Genomic DNA, 27055 nt, shown 5'->3' with positions numbered 1-27055 from the left:
CCTTTAAAGACTAAAGTTCGCGATATTTAATGTAGACTAAGAGTTATGGACATTAACAAAGTTCAATTGCTGAGACGAGTACCCTCAAAAGGGTCTTTCTACGAAATTTATTTAAGTTTAGTCATTAGAGAATCCGTATAAATAATACACTTCATTAATTATACAGATTCATAATCAAAGTATAATTTACGTTAGACATATATTAATTTCAAGAACGAATTAACGAAAGAGGCTGAACTGAAAATTATGAACAATTAAATAATAGACATTTAGATTGTCGCAATATGAATCAAAGTTGAAATTCGAAATAAAATCTTAAACCTTCATGTTAGTAAATGTACATGTGTTACATGTAAATGTGTATGTGTGTGTACGCACGTGCAAAGTAAACGGTATCACTCGCGTGCAGCGCGAAATAGTGGAAGCATCTCCGCAAGGTCGAGCCGCGAGCGAAAGTGCTGGCCAAACGACAGTGCAAGTTTCCAGCGATAGCGAAAGCACCGAGCGGTCACAGCTGTAAAGCTATTAGAGTTTGAGGGCGGAAAACGGGACGACGCGGCGGGATGGAGATGGAAAAGCGACCGCTACATAGCGGGAGCTATCGTCGCCTATATATCTGCGTGCTTTGCGAAAACCACACATACAGTCACATGTTACCTGGATTACATAAAGGGTAGCGGGACAGAAATGAACCTATTTTCAATGGACCTCACATCTATAGTATCGAAACCAGCTGATCGTAATAATGACCTCTATATATAATTTTGTCCAAACGTCTCTCACTTTTGTTCATATTTAAAAAAATCATACGTCTGATATTTAAATTTTACGTGAATAACGACTCCGTGATGTTTTCGCCACCCTGTGGCAGAGTTTGTGCCGTATGCGTGTAGTTGTGTGCGTGAGTGAGAAAGTGAGAGAGAATAAGAGGAAGAAAGAAGAGCGGGAGGAGACGGATATAGGAGAAAGAGAAGCGGCGAGAGAACGAGAGAATAAACATCGATCGATATTTCGCGGAGGGCTAGCAGCCCGATTTTAACGACAGCAACGAAACTCTCACGACTGCGAACAATTCTTTAGACTTAACGATAAAGACTGCATGTATTTTAATAATTTAAATATTAATTTTTTAAAGATAGATTTGTTACACGCAGGGGGGTCAAATAATTAAATTAAACTTTTTGATTTTTAAAATTTTTTATAAACAATTTTTGAAATTATCGATTTTGCCGAAGAAGTTTTTATCAGCAACGGTACGTTCTTCCGTTTTCCGTCTTCGATCGGGTTGCTCCACTCGGAATGATGTGACGAGTTCAAAGCCATCGTCGGACTTCTAAGCAACGTGAATGAAACGGCTAGGCGCAACGTACGCAAGTATCAAAGCGAGCGTACGAGCTGGTGTGCGAAACCAACGCCGAACGTAATAGTAGCCTTGGCTTAGCGATGGTCACATTATAAGCAACGTCTGTGACATATTCTCGTATAGTCTCGCGTCACGTGTGCGCTCCCGCTCGCGTGATGTATAACGTATTCGCTGATCCACGTTAGCAACACCATTTTTTTTCGTTGATTTTTCTACCCTCGATACGACGTGCAAGTCACGCTTTATGAATCAGTTCAACGTCAATCGAGCAATCGTTTTATTATATCGGGAAAATTTTTCATCTTTTTGCTGTGAAGTGACACGAATATCTGATAGACAAATCCTTTTGTTTTCTGTTTCAGATCGTACAAATCAACCGCCTTCTAACAAGCCACATTAACCTCAAGTGATTTCTATTTTCTTACGAAACGCGAAAGAAATATGTAATTAGTATGTTTATATCGATTTAAAGAAGGAACACACAAAAAAAAAAAAGAAAATATCCCAAGAGCTTAGGTTCAGAAGACAAAAGATTAAGAGCTATATTAGCTATAAGTGTACAAAATATATCTAATTAAAGGAAGAAGACAAAATACAGATAAAAACAAATAAATAAACAAGTCCGCCAGTGCCAAATTGAGAAAGAAAACAAAGTGAAAGTGATTGTTGTAACAGGAAGAGAGAGAGAGAGAGAGAGAGAGAGAGAAACAGAGCGAGAGAATAGGATAGAATAGAGTAAGATTTATTTTCTGGAATATAAAAGAAATAATCTTTTAGGCACACATTCTATAAATTTCATAAGAATAAACGCAATCAAGTGCAAACGTACAACAGTAAATTAAACCAGAAGGAAGAAAGAAAGAGCTACATAGTAATTCATTGCGAGAGCAGGACCGTAAACCAAAGAATCTACCATTTTTTTTCTATTAATCATTCATCGAATAACAATAATCTCTCGTCAAGTGAAATAATAGTGAGACACACACCGATTCCTTCGTCAGAGCCAGATTAATTAAGCGAGCCGGCATACAATTTTGTAGAGGTTTATAGAAATAGCCGTAAAATATAATAAGTGCATTTTTTAAACTGGACGTGTCACGTGACAGATTTTCGCCAAGCGAAAGGAAGAAGAAGCAGACAAAGGGAGGAATCAACCGGATTCGCTTAAATACTCCCAGAGTAACCGATCTACTTCAGTTCGTAGCCTAAACCTGTTGAGTACAAAACGACACAGAATTAAAGATATAAATAGACAGAGAAACGAAGAAAAAGAGAGCAGAACGAAAGAACAAGCGTAATATTGAAGAAGATAGACCATTACCTGGAAAATTACGTGCGACCGAAACACACGGGCCATTTCCAAACAAGTGTAACTATTCCGGAATCTACTTTGAGATAAGGATTTGCGCGAACGTCGCGAATACCGATCGCAGACGACCCTCCGTCGTCATCGAGGAAATCGGACCTTTAAGATCCGATTCAACAAATTAATGGGAATCAGAGTGCGATCAGTCGATCGAGAAAGGCGCCAATGTCGCGTACAAGAATTTCGTTGATTATCCGTTCGAAAAGAACTAGATAATCTCGAGCCTTCGGGTTCGAAAAGGACAAGCATCCAGCGAGAGGGATTCTCGGGAGGTTCCAGGAAGAGGATCACCACCAAGTGGGCACGCGAAACTCGCCAACCGAGTGGAGGCGTTAAAGTCGCGATGACGTGGCGAGAAAGATGAGCGCCGAGGTGACGAAGGAGGTCGTCGCCACCGAGAGGGTCCCGACGAGCCCTCCGGCGGCGGTTGCGACCTCACCGGGCACGATCGGCACCGGCGACCTGACGGCGCGGCACCTGCCGCCCTTCAGCAGCTTCGCCGGCGATAACACGATGGACACCTCGACGCTGCCACCGCTCCATCCTCAAGATGTTGGGTCAAACCTGATAGGTTGGGACTACTACGAAGGCCTGACTGGCCGACTAATCGACGTGGTCCCGACGAGCCAGTATAGACCCTGGGAGTCCAAAGGCGGCGGTCCGGAGGGACTGCCTAGCTTCGCAAGTCAGTTCACCGCCCCGAGCGAATCTGAACCTCAGTTGACGGCGTTGACGCCGCTGTCACCAGCGTCTATTTCACACTCGCCGCCGGTTACATCAGCCGTGGGCCTGCCGAGTTTCCACACACTTGGGGCACCGCTTCCGACGCCGCATTCGCATCGTGGATCAGTCGGTTATCCTCTGGTACCGGCGCCAGTAGCAGCTCGGGACGTCCCGTCTTTACAGCAGCAGATGATTGACGAACGTCATATACAGCTCTTGGGCTCTAGCCCAGTCCAAGCGTTTCCGCCACCTCCACCGGGTCATCCGCATCATACAGTGCTGACGGTAGTGAAGCCCGAATACGCGCAACTGCACCACGCGAATTTCCAAAATCCGATATCAACCGTGTTGGACTCCTCGCCGACTTCACGGCCGATTGGCATCGACGGACGTAAAAAGGAACGCAGAAAAATCCGTGCTGGTTCCATGGAATCGGAAGATGGCGGGGGTGGGGGCGGCGGTGGTGGTGGTGCTGGTACCGGCAACGTAGAAAGTTCTGGTCAGGTAGCCGCCGTCTCATCCACCGCGAATCGCGGCGTGCACCATCTCGGCGGAGGTATAACCGACGGCGACGGTGATGGTGGCCTTGGCGACAAGCCGGCGAAGAAAAAACGGAAGAGATGCGGGGAGTGCATAGGTTGCCAGCGCAAGGACAATTGCGGGGATTGTGCGCCATGCAGAAACGACAAAAGCCATCAGATCTGTAAGATGAGGAGATGCGAAAAGCTCACGGAGAAGAAGGTAAGTGAACCAGCAATTTAAATTATATTATTGACATCGTGACATTTATTTCAATCTTTTTCCACACATTATTTACGTAAGAGTAAAACGCGTATTTTTATTAACAACAATTTGCGTTAATCTTCCGTCACGCTGGTAACGCGGAATTTTAACTGTTCTGTTAGTAACGGGGATCTTCGAAAAATTGAGCAAATTTTTTTATTGTTCCGGATTATATAAAAATCTGAAAAAAAATACTTGTCAAAGCTTTTAACAAGTTTTTATTGAAGTCAGATTGTATTTTACTTATTTTTTATACAGATTTATCTAGAATTCATAATCAAAATATCGTTGTCTTTAAAGATCCCATGTTGCTGACTGAGAGTTAAATGTAAGAATATTAAATTCTGAAAAAATCGCACCAGTATTGAAAAACGCAGAGTAGACACGCAAACCCGGTTCTTCGATGATTGGTTCTTCGAAATCTGCTACGATAGACACGAGCGATGTGTAGTAAGAAGATATAAACGCACAGACAAAACGCCGTTAGAGAACGATATATATATATATATATATAGTTTGAACTTGGCCTCGATGCCTGAATGTGCCGTGAATCCCTGAGGGAAATACAGAAATACAGATAACCGAGTGGTTTATTATTGTAGCGACACTGAATAGGGGGTTGGCGAGTTGACTGGTTGACTGTTCAGCTGCTACCGTACAACTAGGGATGGCGTGAAACTACCTATAATTCTGCATTTGATCAGAGCCGAGGTAGAATTGCTATACCGATAAGCATGATGTTAGAGAGAAAATCTAAATTAATATCTCGTATCTGCTTGTTTTAAGTACGGTAAATCTTTTAAAATGCCAGAATAACTGCGATAAATAAAAATTAATTCTCTGCAATTAATATGTAAATTCGACTACATGTACTGGAAAACCACTGCAATCTGATTAGCGAAGAACGCGCAAATTGTGTATACATATATGCATATACAATATATTTTTTTGCAACAAAATTATTCGCTTGTAAGAGCCTTATTAACATCAAATTATTAATATTCTTATAAGATGCTTATTAGCATAAAAATTATTCAATTGCTTGAATTTAATATGTAATAGTACTACTTTATAATTCTATTTATGATATTATTGGTTTCAAGACTGAAAAATTTTCGACGCGTGGTTTGCAAAATCAGATACGTATTCACATAGAAATTAAGCACTAAGATCCGCCTTGACCGAAAATAGGATTTCTCTTTCTTAATTATATGTATGTATATACATCGTCGCCATTATTGTACCACGAGCGCTTGACGCCTCGAGAAAATGAAGCGCGCAGCAACAACGACTCGTAAAGCGGCCTCGCTTATCGTAGGGCAAGTTCAAGGCTCACCGCGGGTCATAATAATCGCGTATCGAACTTCGTTTCTCGTTCAGAAACAGGCGTGTTGTTTGCCAGCGACACACGCGCCGAGTCGCACGTCTCGGCCCGACGACGCCGTGCCGTCAATATAAGAGTCCACCGATAACATTCCACTATTTATCAATTAGTATTTCGATTTATTTGATCGATGCACTTTACAGCTTCCTGATAGCGTGCTGTAATCTAATCAGCATTTAAAAGGACCAGGTATTTACGAGTTCTTTATTTCCTGATCAATAACGTTATCATCAGGCACGATAAAAGTGAGATTCTGGGTGTTTTCCGAGTTAGAAAATTTTCGGATCTCCAAGTTTTCAAATTATGAGTCAATTCTAAGCAAAATCGTAAGACTCGTAATGTGTTCTCGTAAAACTTGTATATATAAGAACTTATGACTAGTATTCTAATTTTATGCGTATGTATCGTAAGATGTACGATTATTCGTAAATATCTATGATTTCTTGTAAATTTTATGGCTAGTAAGAAGAAATATTGTATAAAGGTATAAACGCTTAAAAAAATTCTTACAAGTCTTACAGGAATATGTTACGAGTCTTACGATTCTGGTTAGAATTTAGGCATTAATTCCAGAAGCTCGATCTTTCTCTCATCTATCAGCGTGTCAAACCGACGACTATTTCTAGTCACTCGGTTGCACGACCGAAAGTCGCACGTGGTTCAAAAGAAAGGGATGATAGATCGGAAAAAGTCGAAGACCGCTGTGTACAGGCGTGCCGTCACAACAACCCCCTAGAACTTAACACCCTCTTTACCCCAAGGGAAGGAACGGCCATCCCTGCTCAGTCTTTCCTTTCGCTTGCGAGAAAGAACTCTGCCCTCAGTGAGTTCATCGCACACCTGCTGTCGAGAGACCGTATCCACCCTTTCCCTTGACTGCCACTCTGATTTTTATCGCCTTCCTCCTTGTTTTGACCCGATTTCTCATAAACACGATGGATCATTGACCCACCGCATCTTCGGAGTATCTTCATACCGCTTTTACTCGCTTGTCTCGGAGAGCGGATAAGAATGTAAAAAAGCAAGTTTCTTCATCTACTTTTTCTTCACTACGTTTTATGCACAGTGTAGCATTTCATTAAATGTGTAAAGTATACAATTTCGAACATGATACATTTCTAAATAAAATAAAATTTGAATTCAATTTTCGGCGTTCAAGTTTAGTAACCTTTTTGTTATGTGGTGAGTACTGAAGGATACTAAACAAGAAAAAATCAACTTCGAACTTTGAAAATTGGATTCAAATTTCATTTCGTTCAAAATTGTACCATGTTCGAAATTGTATCGTATTACTCTGTACCATTGCTCCCTGCTCAACGATTTAACTCGACAATTTTCCGTAAAAACAGACAGAGATCAACGCGCGTGCATATTCCACAGCTGCGAATTGTCTTTCGCGAAAGACGAAAATAAATGTAAACGGTAACCATGGTGAAGTGGCGTCTCGGTTCCGGTTTCTCGATAAATCGAAACAACGGAAGCCCGTCAAAGCCATCGAGAAGGCGGACAAGAGAACGAGCGGGTGATGAAGGGAAAAGAGAAAGGGGGAAAAGAGAGAAAGGGGATCTGTTTCGTGAGCGGACGAGGGTTCGGTTACGTTAACTTGCAGCGCGAAACTCGGCTCGTCTCGACGAAGCGGCGAGTCCCGCAGAGTGCATTACCAATGCTTTTTGCGTTATTCGCTTAAAGCGATAACCGCACGATAACCGGATACAATTCTCGGCTGCTCAGGGTTATCTGACGGCAGGCCAATCAACCCGTTCGCTCCTCGTCATGGCAAAATAATGCGACGGGCTCGTGCCGCCGCGGCACGAGCATTAAAAAAGATCAAATGCTGCGCATCAGTGCTTGATTTTTTCTGATGTAATATTTTGGATTGTAATGTTTTGGAACTCTATCGACAACAAATAGATTTATTCAGCATAAACTCTCTCAGTAACGTGACAGTATCAATTAACGCTAAATTCGAGTCATTTATTTTACAAATTTATTTAAATATAATCAAAAATATTACTCTAAAATTAAAAATTAAAATTGTATGTATGCTACGAGTAAACGCTGGATGTCGAGTGCTAAATTAAATTTTAATATTTAAAATATAGTTAAGAATATACAATAGACATACGTTTCAACCTTTATTAGGTCATCCTCCATGTAACACAGTATAGTTAGGAACCAACTCTGATTTTAAACATGCTCTTAAAAACCTACTTCTGATACTTATAGATACATTATTTCGTAATAGTTTAATAAACAATTTCAATAAAAAACCAAAATGTGTAAACCAAAATGAAATCTAATAAAATTAAAAAAAGAGTGAGACGCATCTTTTAGCCTGCGTAATTTAAATATAATCAAAAATATTACTTAAAAATTAAAAATTAAAATTGTATATAGGCTACGAGTAAACGCTGGATGTCGAGTGCTAAATTAACTTTTTACAGAGTTAGTTCCTAACTATACTGTGTTGCACTGAGGATGACTTAATGAAGGTTGAAACATATGTCTATTGCATATTCTTAACTATGCTTTATATATTAAAATTTAATTTAGCACTCGACATCCAGCGTTTACTCGTAGCCTATATATAATTTTAATTTTACAAATTTAATCATAATTGATAATAAAAATCTTCACTCAATTTGCGATATAATTTGTTAAATATCTCTTTCTCTTCCTTTTTTTCTTTGTCTCAATACACCATTTTATTTCCTTAGAAAAAATTCTTTCCAGTTTGGTAAATTATTCGCGTTATCTTCGATGCGGGTATTCATGGCACGATTGAGTTCGTCGACTTGATGATAACGCTCTTGGAACAGAAGGACGAAAGCGAGGCGGAGTTATCAGCGAGGTATAAAAAGCAAGCGCTTTTTAAATGAACGAAAAAGGCGTACCGCTTCCGAATCAGCCCGAGAAAATCGACTTCGTCGCGGGACTCGAGGGCGGGAAGGAGGAAGGAAGGAAAACGTAGAAAGGAGCCGCGGAGGGGTGTGAGGGAGGACCTTGAAGCTACGCAGTTCCCGCTAACGGCGGGAGTGTGTTTCTCGAGTCGATATATCGATCCCCACCCCCACTCGTTGTTTCCTGCCGCGGGAAACAGGACTCGTTCTCTTTCTCCCTCTCCCACAGGATGACTCACAGCTTCCCCGCACATACGCAGCCACGCACGTGCGACGGCCGCGCGAGCGCGAGCGTGCGCGACTGCGCGCGCCTCGCCGATCTCGAATTCTCTATGCGTTACGTGCGTTCAACGCGGGGAAAGACACGACAGATATATTTTTTCTTTTTTCGTAAGCTGTGCTCTTCATAATATTTCTATTTCTTTTTTTATTTTGAATCAATAAGCAAATATTTCCTGCGTATCAACGAAATTTGAATGATCATCGTTATAAGTATTGATTTAAAAGTTATCTCATGTTGGACAAACAAATATACATGCTTGCACGATAATTCGCACGAGTTCAATCGGAGCATGACGTGAAATTTATTCATCGATTTTTTCCGGGTCTTGTTTTCGCAATTTCGACAATTTTTCACGCACACGTGCGAAAGGAGGGGCGGGAAACAGAGACGAATAGAAGCAAGGAGAGAAAATGGCGAGGGAACGATTTTTTGCACACCACCCCCATCGTTACGTTCTCTCTCTTCCTCTTTACTGGCCGAATTTTCTACGCACATGCGAAGAAAACGCATGCCGAAAATGTTTGCACACGCACTCGATCGACCCGTTTGCCACGATGGAGATTCCTTGCACCCCTCTATCCCCAGCTTCCCCAATGTCTCACCCTCCGTATCTCTCTTCCACGATAATTCCATCCCCTCTTTGCCTTCGTCTCCTCTTTCTCTCTTTCGCACGCACGCGCGCAGGTGTTGTCTTTCTTCCTTCTTTCTCTCCTCTCACGATGATACCCCTCTCCGCCTCTCTTTGACGCCGCTACTAGCATCCCCGCTAAGACTATTTACCAGGACACAGGACGAAAATGTAAAACCAGTTCTATATTATTCAACTACTGAACGAAATTCAACGCGGACTCATTCGCGAATATGCCTATTTCGATATTAATTAATCATAAAATTAAACATTTTTATTTATCGTCTTAACGTATCATAATACAATAATTCGCACCTATCATCATATAAAAGATTCGATGCAATAAAGTTGGCAGAAATTTTGATCAATCTTCCGAGAACCGTATAAAAAGCAGTCATCGTCATCGTACGTACATTTTACGTGCACTTAATGACAAAGGTAGGGTTCCCGCTGCACTGTACAATTATTCTTGAAAAATGCAAAATGACTGGCTGCTTGCATCAAGATTGACTATGTCCAGCAGAGAAAGTAGCTTTGCAACTATTGTAAAATTTTTTAATATAATTGGTCTTGCCATTAATTCCTCACTAGATCTAAATATGTAAACCAATCACATAAAAAATTTTACAACAAGTTGCAGAGCTGCTTTTTTCTTCTGAGCGCAGCCATTGAGCGGATAGTTGAGAGAAAAAAAGAGCTCTGGGGAATAAAACTGGAAAATTTGATAATATTTCAGTTTTATAAACATATTTTTTTGTTGAATAAAAGGAAAAATCAGAAGATCTGTCGAGCGATTAAACATTTCGTCGATATAAGATAACGTTGTATGTTAGCTTCTAATCGCAGTTAAATATAGTGAAACACGATGTTAACAAAGTGGTGCAAGAAGTGACACTTTTGTTAATAATAATGAGTTAACAGAAGCCTAAGCGTAGAAATGCAAGGTTAATTAAATCGTTTTTCATTCGGTCATTCGGTTACGTTTTAGACAAATTTTCTGATTCACTCTGTGATTTAAAATTTTTAACTATTTTATATAACGCTCTTGATTATCTTACATCGAATAAATTTGGCGAACGTTATACTCGCATCGCACGCGTCGCACGCGTTTCTCTATCGGTTTCGAACGTGCGCTTAAATATTAGAGCGGTCTCAACTGCGGTCACGGTTTACGACGGATTACGAGTATTGTGCGAAGCCCTGCGGAGGATATAATCTGGCTAGATTCGCTATATCGATTTTGAGTTGCAGCTTTGTGCATCGGGCGCGTGCGTGCGTGCGTGCGTGCGAGAGCGCGTGTGTGCTCTGAGTCATGCCAGTGCACGCGTATGGGTGACGCTACGTACACGTGCACGCGTTCCACACGCACGTCAGATCCTTCGATCTCGTGACGAATCGATTGGAGAAATTAACTTAATGGCTTCCTATTTAGCTACTGAATCAGAAACGAGAATAACCAGCTTAAATTTAATTTTATCGGCGTATCTAATATTCAATATCTGAAAAATTGTTATCGTCGACGTTCCTATATATAGCATTACAACGAAAATTCATTTTCTGTAATTATTTGAGAATATATTAATCATAAAAATAAACTTCCGATGTTGTGCTGATGTGCCTCTCATCGGGGTACCTTGAATTTCCTTTTCACGGGGAGTCCAAGGTCTGTCTTGGCTTCAGGATCGGTGCCAGGGAGAGAGGCTCTCTCCGTCCTCTCGCGTATCGATCCGGCTTGCCGGATGTAACGTCTTCGAGGCGTTCGCGATAGCTAAACGCGAACGCAGCAACTGCCGCCTCCATTCCTCGTACACTTACGGCGTATATTCCGTTATGCACGAATGTACAAATATATTTGATAAACAATCTCCGATAAACAATGAAAACGAGAATAAACATTCGGCTTTTATATATATATAATATATATATTTTTATCTATTATCAATCATCGATTGATTCGGCAGGCTGCAGAAAGGCGAGAATTTTAATTTGCGTGAACGAATAATTGTTTCTCCGTCTCTCTTTTCATTTAAGTATCAATACAGTCTCTCTTTACATTTAAGTACCAATGAACGAAGAGTATAGTAGTAGCTTATTTTTGGTTATTTTAATCGAACATTTGGTTGAAATTATTCCACTCAACATTTGATAACTATTATCAGATTCTTTTTTCGATATATTCATGTGAAATAAAACTTTATTAAATAAGTAATAAATTAAATAAGTAAAAAAAGTATCAAATTTGAATATAATAATAAGGATAACAAAGAAATCGCTTTAATAAGAGCGAGCTTCACCGCGTAAACAAGAAGCGATTGAGAGGCGACGATAATGAAAGCGGGACGCGCGACGACTTCCATGACGGTAATCGTCAGAGGAGTACCTCTCGCGCTGACTTATTACACCGGAAGAGTGAACGATCTACCATCGATCTGCCTCGGGAGTGTAGATATCGTCTCCGGTACATTTCGTTTCGGAGCGGTTGGAATCGTATGCGTGATTACAGTAAACGCGAGCGCAGGTAAAAAGCCCCGTACAGCTGTCTGACAGCTGCCGTGGCGGCAGCGGCGCGCCATGCCACGCCGCGCCACGCCATACCGCGTTAAGCCACGCTGCGCCGTCCTATATACATACGTGATGAACCACCCTGTACATGGAACCCGCGCATGCGTCCTGAAAATATTATACGTTTCGCCTTGGTGCACGTGCACCGCTCTACCGCCGATGACGAACGTAACAGAATTAGTGGCGCATCATTTCATCCTTTTTCTGGGTTTCTACCCTTCGCCATTGCTTCCTCAGAGGGGAGGCGCAGATTCACTATCGATATTGATTTATCTGTAGCGTGTGGTCCTGCAGATTTCAAATCCAGTTCACACAGAAGTATTCCATTTTTCTTGAATCTGTATTTTATTATCTTCGTTTATCTCCAAATCTTACAATTAATATACACTCGAAGAAAGATTTCTTCAATTCAAAGAAATATTTCTTTGCTATACGGTTAAAGGAAAAAACTCTTTGATTTGAATATAATTTCTTTAAATTAAATGAATTTTTTTTATTTGATTTCAAAAAATAATGTTTAAATCCAAGAAATTTGTTCTTTAACCGTATAATAAAGAAACATTTCTTTAAACCTTTTTCTGGGTGTAGAACTGTGCTGTTTTTGAAATTTTTTAAAATACATTTTATTGACCAGATTGTGTCGTTCAGAACTATAAGGAGATACTTACAAACATTTGGGAAAAATCGTATTACTGGACCAAATCGGAAAATCGTTGGTGCGCGAAGGATCGTTGCGTGGCACGTAATCACGACGACAGTCAATCGTTCGGTCAATTAAGAACACCGATTTGAAAGCTCTTCCATTTTCGCGCGACCAATTCCGAGTGTGTGCGCGTCGACGATCGTCATCCCTCCTAATCTCACCGCGCGCCGTTCTCGCCATCCTCTCCGTGTAGCTCGATCGTTTCAATTCGACCGTATTGCTTCCCATCGATTTAACTTCGAAGTTCCCGCGCGCGAAGGCGACGCCGGGTAAAAATGTCTGCGTGCGTCTCGTGACGCGGACAAATCATACATGGGCTTTCGCTCCGATATCTTCCGGACGCGAAGCTCTCGCGACATTTGCATTGGTGAACCCTCGAGTTCACATATGTATCGTAGAGATAAACTCGACGTATCGGCCTTGCGAAATGTCTTCCCGTTCACGCGCTTCCGTTCGTCCTTTCCGTCTCTCCGCCGCAGAGAAGACGGGACGGGATCACTGGAAGGAGAAGAACGGGAACGCGGTATCTCTCGGGTTGACTCTAAATCGAGCGAGACAACGCCACGGGAATTATGTCGACAATGCTGCTGATTGTCGGTTCATTATGACGTCATAGAATCTAGCTGGTACGGTATGTACCTACTGCTAACCTACCGCTGCCGATCAAGGATAATCGCTCTTAAGGCGCGTACAGTTCTCTTCAAAGCGCGAGAGTACGAAAGAAATGTTCGTACTCCATTCGCACGGATTAGAGACGCTAGACAGACTCTAGCCACGACTATTTTGTCGAAATAAGAGTGAGAAAGAAGAATACGTATACCGTCTTTTTTTATGTATGCTATCTCATTTTAACTTAAGACCATTGGTGCTTTTCGACAACAAACAGTGCAGGGCGTGTTCAAGTCGACAGGACCAAGGGATCAGTCTGCTCGAGCAAATGAACATGATGGGTTGTTTCTTATATCCAACCAATCACATTCGATCGCTCGGTGAACAGACTGCCTTGCTTGTTAACCTGCTCACTAAGAGCAAGTAAATAAATAGGCTGCTAGCTGAGCGATTGAATTTTTGTCTACTTTAAACGCGCTCAGTGTAACACAGTGATTATTTCATCTTTGTTTAACATTTGCAAACAAGGATGTAATGATTCATTATGTTACACTATGTCATCTGTCGTTTTACTGGTACCCCATTATATGTAAAAAAATTTTAGACGTAACCATAAGATCGTAAGCATATCGATCAATCAGTCAAGGGTGAGATAGCAATTTTGATTGTGATTGATCGATTTGTTTATTGCTGTACTAAAATTTATTGCTTTAATAAAATTACTAAAATTTTTGTAGGTGTATGATGTCTTTTACTTATTCTAATTTACTGAATTGACAAAAACGACGGGCCAATCAAAAGCTTATCATCTCGTGGTCTCTGTTATAGGATATCTAACACGAATAATCGGCGTCAAAAGTGCATACAAAGTGCCATTTTGGAAATCTCGCGCGATTTGAGACTTTCTGTCTCGTCGCGGTTTCTCCGCGTAACGTGAATCTGATGTATCAGCCTCGCAAATTCGTTCGAGCTTGATGCAAATACGGATGATCAGCGTGTAAACATAAATCATAGCCAGGGACGCGCGATCGATTAATGGTTGCAAAGCGGCAGAGGCAACCGACGAGCGCGGGGTGAGGATGAGAAAGGGAGACGCCATAATTCTCTTTCTCTCTTATGCGCGAGCGCTGACCCGATTTTCATCCGCCGATTAAAATTAATAACCGTTTGTAATTGGGATTAGCCGGCGTTTAGCCGGTCTTGCGGGGCGCGATCGGCGAATTGAAATCGGAATCGGGAGTGTCAAACGGCAGCTTGTGAGCATTTATTTCTGCTGGGGCTGCGCGAGGATGCAAGGGGTGCGCGTTCTTCGTTCATCGATCTTCCAGGATAGTCTTTTGTTCGCATTAATGGATGCCATGTGGCGCCATTAGGTGCGCTAATCTCGCCTCATAAATGGCAGTCGGCAAAATCACATCCGAGTCATCTAGGCGATCAGCGCAAAGAGAGACGTCAACAGTTGCGTTCAACAGAAAAAGTAACTTTACAACTGTTTTAAAATTCTTTAATATATTTGGTCTTGCCCGTAGTTCCTCATTGGATCTAAATGTATAAACCAATCATATTAAAAAATTTTACAACAATGTTGCAAGGCTCTCTTTTCTGCTGAACGCAACCATTCAGAATCTGGCTTTCGATTTGTTCGCTTCCCATCGTGGCGCACACGTATGTCTGCGCTTCGATATTTTCAGTATCGAGATTAGACATCTCAAGAAGAATAATCCTTCGGACACACGTAATCGATCCGAACGATTTGCCCTTCCTCGTCTCCTTCGGCTCCATCAGCGAGCCTAGAAACTAGATCCGCACAGCTGCCGCGTCGCACAGCCAGCCGAAACCGGAAGCCGTCGGCCATCTTGTTTGTACAGTAGCTATGGTTACCATGGGAGATCCTACGAGCAAGAATTCGGTGCATGTACATACATACATTCGTATGTACGTGCGTATATACATACATACATACATGATACATACATACATACAATACGTCGATCCGTCATGGATCTTTTTGTCCGCTTTCGATGCACCGCATATTCTCATTGGTGCAAGGCTGGTTTTAGATTTCTGGAATTTATGAGTCTGATCGTGTCGTATATGCGGGAATCAAGGGGGAAGGGCTTTTCCGCTCCTTCGTTCGGTCCAGGACCCTTTCCGACGAGAAAACTGACAGATGGTGACTCTATTGCGTTTAATCGGCTTATCTCATTGGTCCACCTTGAAAGATATAATCGCGCGTTCGTTTCTCATTCGTGATTGCAAGAAGTGCTGAAGAGACCGCATCGACCTGATATTTGACACATAAATGCTTAGATTATGAGCAGAGTGTCGTTTTTTTGTCTTATAGACGTAAAAAATATTTATAAATTATTATACACGTATTTTCTGCATTCAGTTGTTATTTTTCGTTATAAAATTAAAATTAGTATTCTCTTTAAATTTTTTTTAGAATGGAATCTCACTGTAAAGAGTGAAAATTGAGCCAGTCTTGATAAAAAGTAAGATTTCACTCTTTAAAGTGAGGTTCACTCTAAAAGTTTTATGCCCGTATTCAGTCAGACCTTGTACTTAAGGTTTCCTTAAATTTATCTTTAGATGCTCAGTAGCCAATGAAATAATTCGTAAAGTATCTAAAGATAAATTTAAGGAATCCTTAAATATAAGGTCTGACTATGAATACGGGCATTAGAGTTCATTTTCTGATTAAATAAAGCAAAGAACGTTTACCGATGCTAACGGAACGGGACTAACGTTTAGAGAGACATTAGTTTTGACGATTCGTAATAATCTAAATTTGTGAAAAGCTATGTTAGTTAAGCAGAAAGAGAAAGAAGGTCGATGACCCGTCATTAAGCACTCGAATTGTTGTCATCGAAATAAACATCCGGATACATCTGCGCGCGCATTTTTCACAGCCGCCGTAAAAGGAAACGAATTTCCTCCACACGTGGCCCCTGTTTCATTTCGATTCACGCAGCTTCCAAAAGAGCACAGACATCTGTCCAAGCTAGGAACAGTTGCCAGATTTTTTCTCTCTTTCTCTCAGATTCGATGAACAAATCAATTTTGATGAATCAGAAAAACATAAGAAAAAATTTTAAAGATAAATTAAATTTCAAAAATAATTAAATAAATAAACAAATAAAAAATTTTTTAATATTTTTTACATTATCTAGCGGCTGGAATATGTGTATAAAACGCATTTACACATTATATCTTTCGAGTGTTAGAGTTCCTATAATATAGAATCTGGCCACGCAACACAAAATGGCTGTATATGTGTGAATTTGGTGTGAATGCTGTATATATATGTGAATCTGGTATGAATGTGTGTGTACAGTGTAAATGTGGAATGTATGTTTTTTGAATGTATGCTACATTTGATTGGTACTGCCATTTTGAGGTTTAGAATTGAAAAAAATCACATTGAATAGTCGGATTCTACCTTCTACGGACATTATTAGAACGGATTAGGAAACTTTTTCTCTTATGATATTTACATATCGGAATGATAAAAAAAATTCCCAAAAGTTTAAATAATTTTGATCGCGCAAGGGGAATTGCCAGAAAAAGTATCCTCGGAAGGGGACTAACGGAGTTCCCGTAAGTAAGTAACAAGATGCGTCTGATGTGTTTAACATGACAAAGAGGATAGACGCACTGGATGCGCGATGGAATCGTAGCGACAAAAACCCAGGTATATATGTGCCTGCTGATCGATACAGTAGTCTGTGAGAGAGAGAGAGAGAGAGAGAGAGAGAGAGAGCTGAAATATAATAATTGTAGACAGCTGTGAGCTGAGAGAGGATCGGTTGCTTTTGACATCCGTGCTAAATTGAACACAGCCCTTCTTTTCATTTAGAATCTAGATAATTTATTCGGGTGCTTCATCTTTGTTTCTCTGTGCGAAACTTTTGTAACTCTTTATAAGTTTATCGCATTTCAATATTTCTCACGCAGATACACATCGAAAGAAAAGAAAGTAACGCAAGCGATCGTCATAAATATACATACTGTACGCAAGTAACAATTACTTGTTTTTATCAAGTATTTTAAATATTCACAATCTACTATAAGTTCATCACATCAAATTTATTCAAAATACATTCTGAATTCTAGTAAATTTAATTTTTATTTCAATCAAGATTATTAAATTAAAACAACTCGATTCGCTTGTTGTATAAAAAGTCGCTTTTTCGATCAATTTAATAATATTCTTCAAAGAAAATTAATTCTTATTTTGAACATATAATAATGAGTCTTCTAAAATTCGTAGCAAGTATATTTTATGATTTTTTATTACTATCAAGAAAATATTCTTTGTTAAAGATAATCATTAAAAGGAAGAAAGTAAATTGAGTAATCACTTTTTTTAACAATAAAATAACATTTTTCTGTGTATCATCTAGTTATGCGTCAAATTTTTTATATCAAACAGCACAATAAAATGTATTAAAAATTTTACAATTTCTAGATTTATATAAAACATACCTCTGTCAATTTATACGCCTTCATATAAATTGACAAACCGAATTCGCTATTAGATTCCATAGAATATTTCAAGGCCTGTTATAAAAGGCCTGTTCTTTGTCACTACATTAGTTGCGTTCACAAACGTTACCAGCATGCATTTTGTCTTTGTATTCACTCAATGTTGAAGGACGAATTGAGGAATCCGAACGAAAAGCAGCCTACTAAAACTTTCTATGTCGCTTTCATCAAACTTCAAATATATATCTATTTCATTTTAAGTATAACGAGTGTGCCATTAATTTAGGCACACGCAGAAATAACAAACGTAAAAATACATAAAGTATCGCGAATACAAGATCGAGAAGTACCATTAAAGGAAGCCGTGGCCGGCGAACGAGAGCTCGCAGCGGCAGAAGATAGCGACGGGCACCGCGGCTATTATCGTACGGACACGTATGTAATGTATGTCTGTAGGTTAATGCAATTCGCTCAGATCTCATTGCGAGAATAGTGCGGCAGGGAATTGATTGATTGGCTCTTTCGTTTCAGCGCAACGATGTGCATAGTCGCGGTCTGTCGTGCGCGAAAATGGTAATACCTTGACCGTGAATAATCAACGCGATGTTGGTTTCTTTACAAACCGAAAATTTTTCTCGCCAGAAAGGCACAGCAACCTAGAGACCCAGGAGAACAGGCGGACCAGGTAGTTTAACGCGCTCATGGTCGTTGACCTCTGTCCCTTTATGTCGAAAGTAAACTCTAATGGCATATAATGCTTCTTTATAAAACCTAGCACTGTCGCCCGCGTTCCACGGGGTGTAACTATACAATAATTATTATTATCGCTACGTCTCGTTTTATTACCGCGGTGTGAACGAACTGGAACGATCAGATTTTATTAGAAGAAAGAAAGCCAATCTTTTTAACAGTTAATTTCGACCCGTGTTGTTATGCCACGGTATAAATTTAAATCGTGAGGAGCGTCGCGATTGGTCGTTGATAGATCGAAAAAAAGCAGCGACCGACGAGACAATGGCGGAATATTTTTATAGCGATTCGTGTTGCGGTGCGGTGCGGCACGTCGGCAGCTACATCAACATGACCGGTTTCCATTGGGCGTTTTAACATCTGCCGCTTCGAATCTTTCGGCTGTGTGCGTGCGTATGCGTACGTATATACGTATATACATATATGCGTGCGTGCGTGCATACGTGCATCTGTACGTGCGTGCGTGTCCTGCCACGCAACGTCGCCGTTTTCCCACTGAAACGGCGATCGACACGCATGCAGATATACGGTATGCTACTGTACGACGTTCTAGCTAGGCCGGTCGATCCCAATTCCCGCCCTTGGGAGCGAGACAGCGATCGCCATCGATTCCGCCGGTTTTCGCAGAAAAACCGGGAGAGGACAGTAACGGCGTGATGAGAACACCCTGCGTAGGATAGGGGGGTAAAGCGATGAATCATCGTATCCGTCTAGAAGGCTGTCTCTTTCCAGGCTGTCTCTTTCCAGGCCGGAGAAGCGAAAAACAAACTGTTCACGACGCTGATCGAGCATTACGAGCTTTCCGGCTGATACGTCGCCTAGCAGCGGTAGCAACAGCAACGGCAGTTAGCCGATGTCTGCCTCGCGCGTGGAGTTATGAACGAATTCTTGAGGTGGCGAGCGCCCATTCGGCAGGCAGCCTAGCAATTTTAATTAAAGGCGGAAGGCACGCTACGCCGGAATCGAGGGCCGCGTACCGTCTTCCGATTAATAGTTGGAAATTTCTCATTTGGCGCCGCTCCGATCTAACCGAAGCAATGTTGCCCGAAAAGATTAATCGTTATTCCATTACGCAAGAAGGAATCTTACGACTTTTTTCGTCATCTCGATATAGACGGAATCTAAATTTGGGGCTGTTTATCTTTCCGAGTGTTTCCGTCTCCGCTGTGCCCGATAAAGATATTACCTGAGATGGCTGAGATACGAGTAATACCGTATTCTATCATGTCTTTAATGAAAGACGATTATTTTATTGATATTGTCGAGAGTAAAATCGATGCTTTCCGTGATTTCGAGCCTTCGAAAAAGGAAAGCGACGGACGCGCACGCGGATGGACACTCTTCTCGCCGTCACTTTCCGTCGGTCAATTTGGCGCACTCTTTCGTCCCATCCGTGTCTGCGAGACAGGAGATGGGACAGCGAGAGAGGGAGAGACACGACCTGACTACGTGCGTACTACGCAACGATATAAATTGAATAGGTAGAGACGAACATGGCCGCTCGCTCGTTCGCTCGCACACTCGCTCGATGGATAGAAAAATCCTGGGAACGAGACCCCCGTACAAGAGAGGCTCGGAACGAGTCAATGAAAATAAAAAGGATGTCAGATTGTCGCGGCGTCGGAAGTTACGGATTAAGTTAGGAAGTAGACAGTTAATGTCGCTTCGGAGAGTGAGATACGAAGATAGATAGAGAGAAAAAGAGAGACGTATCTGTACATGTACGTCGCGCGATTCTGCGCCGATTGTCGTCACTTATTTTCGCCAAGGCTCGAAGAAACGGTATTTGATCTTCGAAAAGGACATGATCTTTAATACCAATTGAAATTCGAGGGTTTTTGTAAATAAAAATCTTTTATTTGTCCTCACGTGAAAGAATAAAACAAACAATCCGAAGAAGCGTCGAGATTTAAAGCAGCAACTTTAATCTGTGAAAGAATCGGATCAGTCTCTCGAGTGACTGGGTGCGAGTATATAGAAAGCTATTTTGTCCTTATATTATAGGAATAAAATGGATCGAGCAATCTCAAGCATTTACCTCGACCTTGGCAACCTAACGCAACCACCCTACTTATACCTTCGTGTAGTCGCACACTTTGAAGAGGGTTACAACCAGGTCGGTTGATTTGCGTTTGAACGTGAGGACACCCCGCTTTCTCATCCTCTCCATCATGCCCGTAGAATCGCTCGATTTAACCGGTCCGTGTACGACTAACTTGTTGACACGGTGAGTCGGCTGTGCCTCTGATTGGTAGACGACGCCCGGTTCCACCAATACAAGATTAACTTTATCTCGTAACTTATTGTTTATCTTTCGCTAACTCTTATATCCATTTCTACTAATGCAATTTAATTTTAATCTTGGTTCAACTAACGCTTCATCTTTTTCTAATTGTAAGAATTAGAAAAAGACGTAGAGTAAGTTGAACTAAGATTAAAGTTAATCTACACTGGTAGAAACAGGCGTTAGAATCAAAAAGAGATAAAGTAAGTTGAATCGAAATTAAAGTTAATCTTACATGGAACCGGATTATAGGCAGCAAAGACGCCAAAATATTTTTAGCATTTACATTTTACAAGTCTTCAATATTAACGTTAGAAAACGTAAATGTAACGTAGACGATCAACTTCTAAGATTTCCTTAAAAATTCCCCATACTTATGCAAATTGCGTTTTTATTAGACGCAAGGATGGCCGATGAAACGAGCCAATCATCCACGCGATCACCCTTACTAGAAGGAGGAAGATAATTGGTATAGGGCCGTCACCCTCGAGTCCAAGGGATGCTAATGCGAAGAACTGACCTAGCTATCCTCACTGCCCCGTGTGGCGAAGGTGGCGATAGCGGGTGGCGACTGCCGTTAAGTAAAATACAACGTGGGGGCGTCCTTGACTCGACAAACGCCTCTTCGTCCCACGCGGGTTCTGTATTAAGATATCAAATGGCCAAATCCGAGGGTTCCCCTACTTCACTTGCCGAGACGTCATGTGCCTCGACACGGAACTACCCTTTTCTGGTGGTAATGTATCGCTTGCCCTGCTCTCGCAGTCTCTGGAGGAGCCGGGCAACGGGGGTGGCTTTTGGGATCATGAATGAAATCCCTCCTGGTGGCCCTACCCTGGGGTGTCCGACCCTCCGTACCTATTCCCCTGTCCTACTCCTGGGCAGGAGTAACAACACCCTTATGTTCAAAACAATAACATGACCACGTGCGATGGCCACGTGGTGATCCCTCCAAGATTTTGGCATGAAAGAACAATCGCGATCTACCCATCGAAGAAAATTTAGCTGTGTTTGCAGTAAATCTGAAGAAAATAAACTGTCTTGTTGCTTTCTTTCGTTACAATCGAAGAAAGTATCACTCACTTTCTTTGAAATGGATATTCTTTTTAATGCATTATTCTTTTACATTGAAAAGAAGAAGCCAAGATTGATAATTCGACACACTACCTACGTAATTTGTGGAACTCGTGAAGAGTAATAACTATTGTACGTTTAAAAACTTGATAAAAATAATACTTTATATAATTTTATTTAACTGTAACGAACATTTTGACAAGTAGAGAAATTACGCGGGACATCGCGATAATAGCTGTCCTCGTTAAAAATAGCACCTGATGCAGAAGAAGTATTAAGTATTCCCCTCCTGTTTTAAAAGCACGTTACTTTCATTACTTACACCTGCCGGCCAAGTCTGCACGCAGTTCCGCCCTTTCCACGCAATCCTCACGCGGTGAAAATCATACGCAGCCGTCGTCATCACGTTGACACCGACAAATTTTACTTACTTTTTTTCCAGGACATCGAAACCATCTACCGTGTATAGAATAAAATTCCCGATAATCTTGAACTTTTTGATCAGCAAACTTTTTGATGAGACCGATGACAGTTTGATAGTTTTTTCTCTTTTGTCAATGCAATTAATCTTTGGATATACATATCTTCTTAAAATCTATTATTTATTCACGCTGTCCAAGTTCAATTTTATTTTAAACGCTGAACTCGATTTGAATCGAAAGAGGGACTGTATTCGACGGAAAGACGTCGCGTCGCGCCGGTTTGCATGCGTAGCCGCCCTTGTGCCATGGGCCGCAGGATTGTATAGAAGCCAGCTGCGAGTCGGCGAAGCGCGACGGACTGAGGCCGCGTGTACTCGGAAACGTTGTAAAAATAATTATTAAAGCCGTTACCACGCCGTACTACTTGTTCGTCCGTCTAACACGTGTACCGGCGACGCCATGGGCGGCGGTCCAAGGTTCGTTGTGTGCACCTCCGGAAGTCGCGACCGCGCCGGTACTTCTCATCAATATAATAGAGCTATTAATCAGGTCGTTTCGAAAACGTTCGAAAAGCGTTGGTCTTGAAAGACAGATTGCCAAGGATACAAATACAACCAAGAACAATATAATCGTTATTGCGAATCCTTGTTTTGTTATAACGTGTCTCTTTCGAAGTTGGCGAAAGAAATTATCCGTATTCGAGCCGTTTTACTCGGTCATTATTTTCGTTGGACAATTTAGATACGAGGAATAACCGCAGATTTCTCGCTGGCGTTAATTACGGCCGGTTTTCCACAACGAGCGTCATTATTCGCGGAAACTTCAACGCATCGTCGCTTTTTGCGCCGCACGCTCGGCAACCTGTCTTTCCATCCGACGTATCTACCATTTTTAACCGCCGCACTTCTAATGGGTGCAACGGTTTTTTCGTCCGTCTCGTCGCCGGCCATCTGTCGCACAGTGAAAATGGTTTTGATGAAATTAAAGTCAGCTGATCGAAAAACCAGTGTCTAAACATCAGCGCGATCTTTCCAGTTACACCGAGGAACAAGACAACGAACGACAGTCGGTCCTAAATGGAATTTCTCGTAATCGCTAAACGCGATCCTTTTAGTCTCGAAACACCCTGGTAGAAATTTCATGCATTTTTTTAGCAGTTACTAAACAGTTACACCAATTTCTGTCTAGTAACTGAGAAGGAAAACTACTTAGGATCCCAATCAAGATGTAACGCTTTGCTTGCAGTTACTGCGTACAAAAGTTGCGTAAAACTGAATCCATTTACTGAATAGAAACACGACAATAATGTTTATTAAATTGATTAATAAGCGAGCCAACTGCTCATGAAATGGACAGTTTTATTGGATTAGTAATATTTCATATTTTGTACATGCTTGCTAATTGTAAAATTTTAGGGTTATGAGAGTCATAGTGCAGAAAATCTTTGGTCTATAATATATTATATTATGCTATTTTTAGTACAAAATATATTATGCACAAAAAATTTCCTTAATATGTACCTTATTTGTCTTTTGCTTACTTTTAACCCCAACTGTAGTTGTCATTTTTGTCACAAAATTTTGCTCTTATTTCCAAAAATCCTGTTTTTCTACGCGTTCACTCATTAAACTTTACACAGTTTTAAAATCTTTTAATATATACTTTCTTTTAACACTTTTAACTTTTATACACATCATATGATGCGTGCATTATCAACTGAATTAATATATTACAATTTCTGTAGACAATTTCTGTAGACTATTTTTATTTTAATATATTACAATATCTAGGAAAGAATCAGCCCAAATGTTGTACAAGAAACTCAATAAAACTTTACTCAGTTTCTATGCATTATTTTAACTAGGAATTTAATCTATTAATACTAGACAATAACTTGGTAGTGTCTACGCAAATTGCACAAATTTTTACCAAGAAAACTGCGTCAGTCTCTGAATAAAATTCTATCAAGTTCTTGTCCATTTCCTACTTGATACAATTAATGAGAATACAGTAATATTAGATAGTAACTGGATAGGTGTCTAGAAAAACTGCATACATTTCTACCAGGGCAGAACGTGTAGTTGAGCTTTAAGCCGTAAGACATTGATCAATCACAGTCGAATATGAGGAAAATAATTGATCAATCGCAGTCGAATATGAAGAGAATGATTGGTCAATTTCTTACGGCTTAAGGTTTAAAGCCTAAGTTTTACGCCTTAAAATTTTATTGTAAACGTCGCTTAAGTTACGAGAGACATCACGTAGACATTTTTCAACCCTGAAAGTTAACGGGAACGGAAAGGGCTTCCCTCTGAATGACAAGCGCAAAAATTTTTTGCGAATGACAGAACCCGTGGTCCCTGCGTTTAACAATTCTATCGGGCTCTCCACCGCGTGCGTGTGACACGCGCGCAATGGATACGCGGTACAAAGAAGGAAATATAGACTACCGGGATGCTAAAGTGACGGCGGTTGCCTTTATTGACGAACCGAAGGATACACGTACGTGGGACATAAAAATCCGTGATTTTTTGACGGTGTTTCTCCATCCCTTTTTCCACGATTGTCGTTGATAAAATATTAGAAGCGCTGAGAAAATATAGCGTTTTCATCCCCGAAATCGATGAATAATTTTCTCAATAATTTTTATTGCGCAGCTTCTAGATGGTGCCTTTAAATTTCGAACATTATACAATATCAAGAGGATCGCGTATGAGGATCGCGTACTGCAGATGTCATTTTAAGTCGCGTCACGGGGCACGAGGGAGAAAAATTAATCCTTACAAGATCTTCAATAAAATATTTCTACGATTTTTGCATGAATGAACGTTTGCGCAAGTACGTGACACTTTTGATCGAGTAATACATCCTCGTCCCGTAAAAAAGGAACCAGGCACTATAAGTCCGTCTACCATCTAGCTCGGCAATTAGAAGCACGCGTTTCGACCGGCAGCTGCCAGAGCGCGGCGATTTGACGATAAGGTAATTAAAATATTTCGTAAACACGTTTCCTCGTACTGGCAGATGCACAGCTCCCGATAAGAGAAAATGTATGCTTCGTAATATCGTATTGTCTCTCTGCGGTCAAATTTCTGAACGCTACAGACGTACACCACGGATATTTGGTCAAGGGAAGGAGGGGTGGGGGAGAGAAGGGAAGTATCATGGAATTGTTGCTTCTTCTTCCGGTTATTTATTATTACTTTAAATTACCGCAAATTGGGAGTCTCGTGATTTTCAGAAGATGCACGTAGCAGATGTGTGCCGCGCTAAGAAGCGGGCTGATGTTCAACGTTTTCTCCGGGGGCAAATGCTTGATGTCGTTGAAACTTAAATAAATATAAGCACCGGCTGCCACCAGGCTGCCTCCTTACTTTCTCGATGCAGCGTAACTTATAGGGGCTGTTTCTTAAAGGACTGTTTATATTGCGAGCCATGGAGGCATTCGAAACTCCTGTTCTGTTATAACAACGAGAATTAGTGGGACAAATGAAAGACTAGAGGAGCAAATGAGAGATCAGAGCTTAAATCGTCTTTTCCTCACTGATTTCTCTGTGTGTGTGTGTGTGTGTGTGTGTGATTTTCCGCGCGGAGATGCACACCGAAAGAAAAGCGAGCGAAAGACGTCGGTAGATGCCGGTGAATTGATCGAACGAGGAAGAGAAAGAGGGAAAAGATTTCTTGGCTTCGACGATTAATTACGCTCTCATTCCCGCCCTCTCAACGATGCATCGTCGATATTGACATTTGCCTTGCCTCCTGTTCACCCTGCTCGTCTCTTTCTCTCTCTTTCTCTTTCTGCCTCTCCTTCCCCTTCTATCTCTCTCTCTCTCTCTCTCTCGCCCTTCCCCCCCCTCTCTCTCTCTGTTTTCCTCCCGCACGAGAGAAAGCTGCGCGGGCGGGAGAAAAGGCCCGAGAGGGAACACAGATATATACACATAGATTTTCTTCGCTAGAGGCAGGATGGGGTGGAATCGTGGAGGGCCTCCGCAGCCCCTATCTTTCGAGCGTGTGCTTATGATGCATCCGAGCATTTTTTCCTCGTTGCCTTGCGAAGAGGCAGGTAGGTTGGTAGGTAAGGCAGTCAGGTTGCTAGGAATGCGCATATAAGGGAATTAGACCATAATCGCCCACGCGTGTGTGCGCGTATGTACGTGCTTGTGCCGCGAAAGGGGACGTTTTTCCGCGCCTGCCTTTGAATCACGATGTTCACTCGTCACCCTCACCCTCACCCTCACCCTCGCAAACCAATCTTGACCTCATCGCATGGCAGATTACGCCTGCCTCTTTGAGTGCGGAAAAGTCGTCAGATATTAATAAACTGTTTTCATTGTTTCTCCGCAAAATGGCGGTATACAATTATGCAATGATTAGAACTGCGTATCGATAAAAACATGAGTAAAAAAACAACGGCAATAATTATGATTCTAATCTAGATATTAATCAGTTGCGATATAAAATTCAAAAACTTCCATAAATAAGATATAATAAATTTCTTAATTTAATTTAAATTTAATTAGCTTCGTTATGAAATAAATTGTGGGCAAATATCCCTCTCGCAGGAGAAAGTTTCTGCGGTTTCCTAATTATAGAAATTATTAATATCACACACCGAATTCGTTAGTTCTTCAAGCGTTCGATGTCTAAAATGTTCTTTTAGTCATCAGTAATTTTTTAACTTTACTTATATTAATTATTCGTCTTACTATTTATCTTAATTATTGCTTAATTAG

At 41.1% G+C, this 27055-nt stretch overlaps 1 protein-coding gene across 8 annotated transcripts in view; it reads left to right on the top strand.

The window, feature by feature from the left end:
• The window catches only part of Tet (tet methylcytosine dioxygenase-like), a 60242-nt gene that overhangs the window by 10274 nt on the left and 22913 nt on the right, over positions 1 to 27055 (top strand). For all 8 annotated transcript variants that reach the window (XM_018454456.1, XM_018454460.1, XM_018454458.1 and 5 more), the window contains exon 2: positions 1726 to 4193. In XM_018454456.1, coding sequence (XP_018309958.1) covers positions 3090 to 4193 — 1104 coding nt within the window. In that variant the 5' untranslated portion in view covers positions 1726 to 3089. The remainder of the gene's footprint in view (positions 1 to 1725; positions 4194 to 27055) is intronic.

The sequence above is a fragment of the Mycetomoellerius zeteki genome, unplaced genomic scaffold (genome assembly GCF_001594055.1).
Source record: "Mycetomoellerius zeteki isolate Tzet28-1 unplaced genomic scaffold, Tzet1.0 scaffold433, whole genome shotgun sequence".
NCBI classification, from domain to species: domain Eukaryota; kingdom Metazoa; phylum Arthropoda; class Insecta; order Hymenoptera; family Formicidae; genus Mycetomoellerius; species Mycetomoellerius zeteki.
This window is presented reverse-complemented; position numbering and strand designations above follow the sequence as displayed.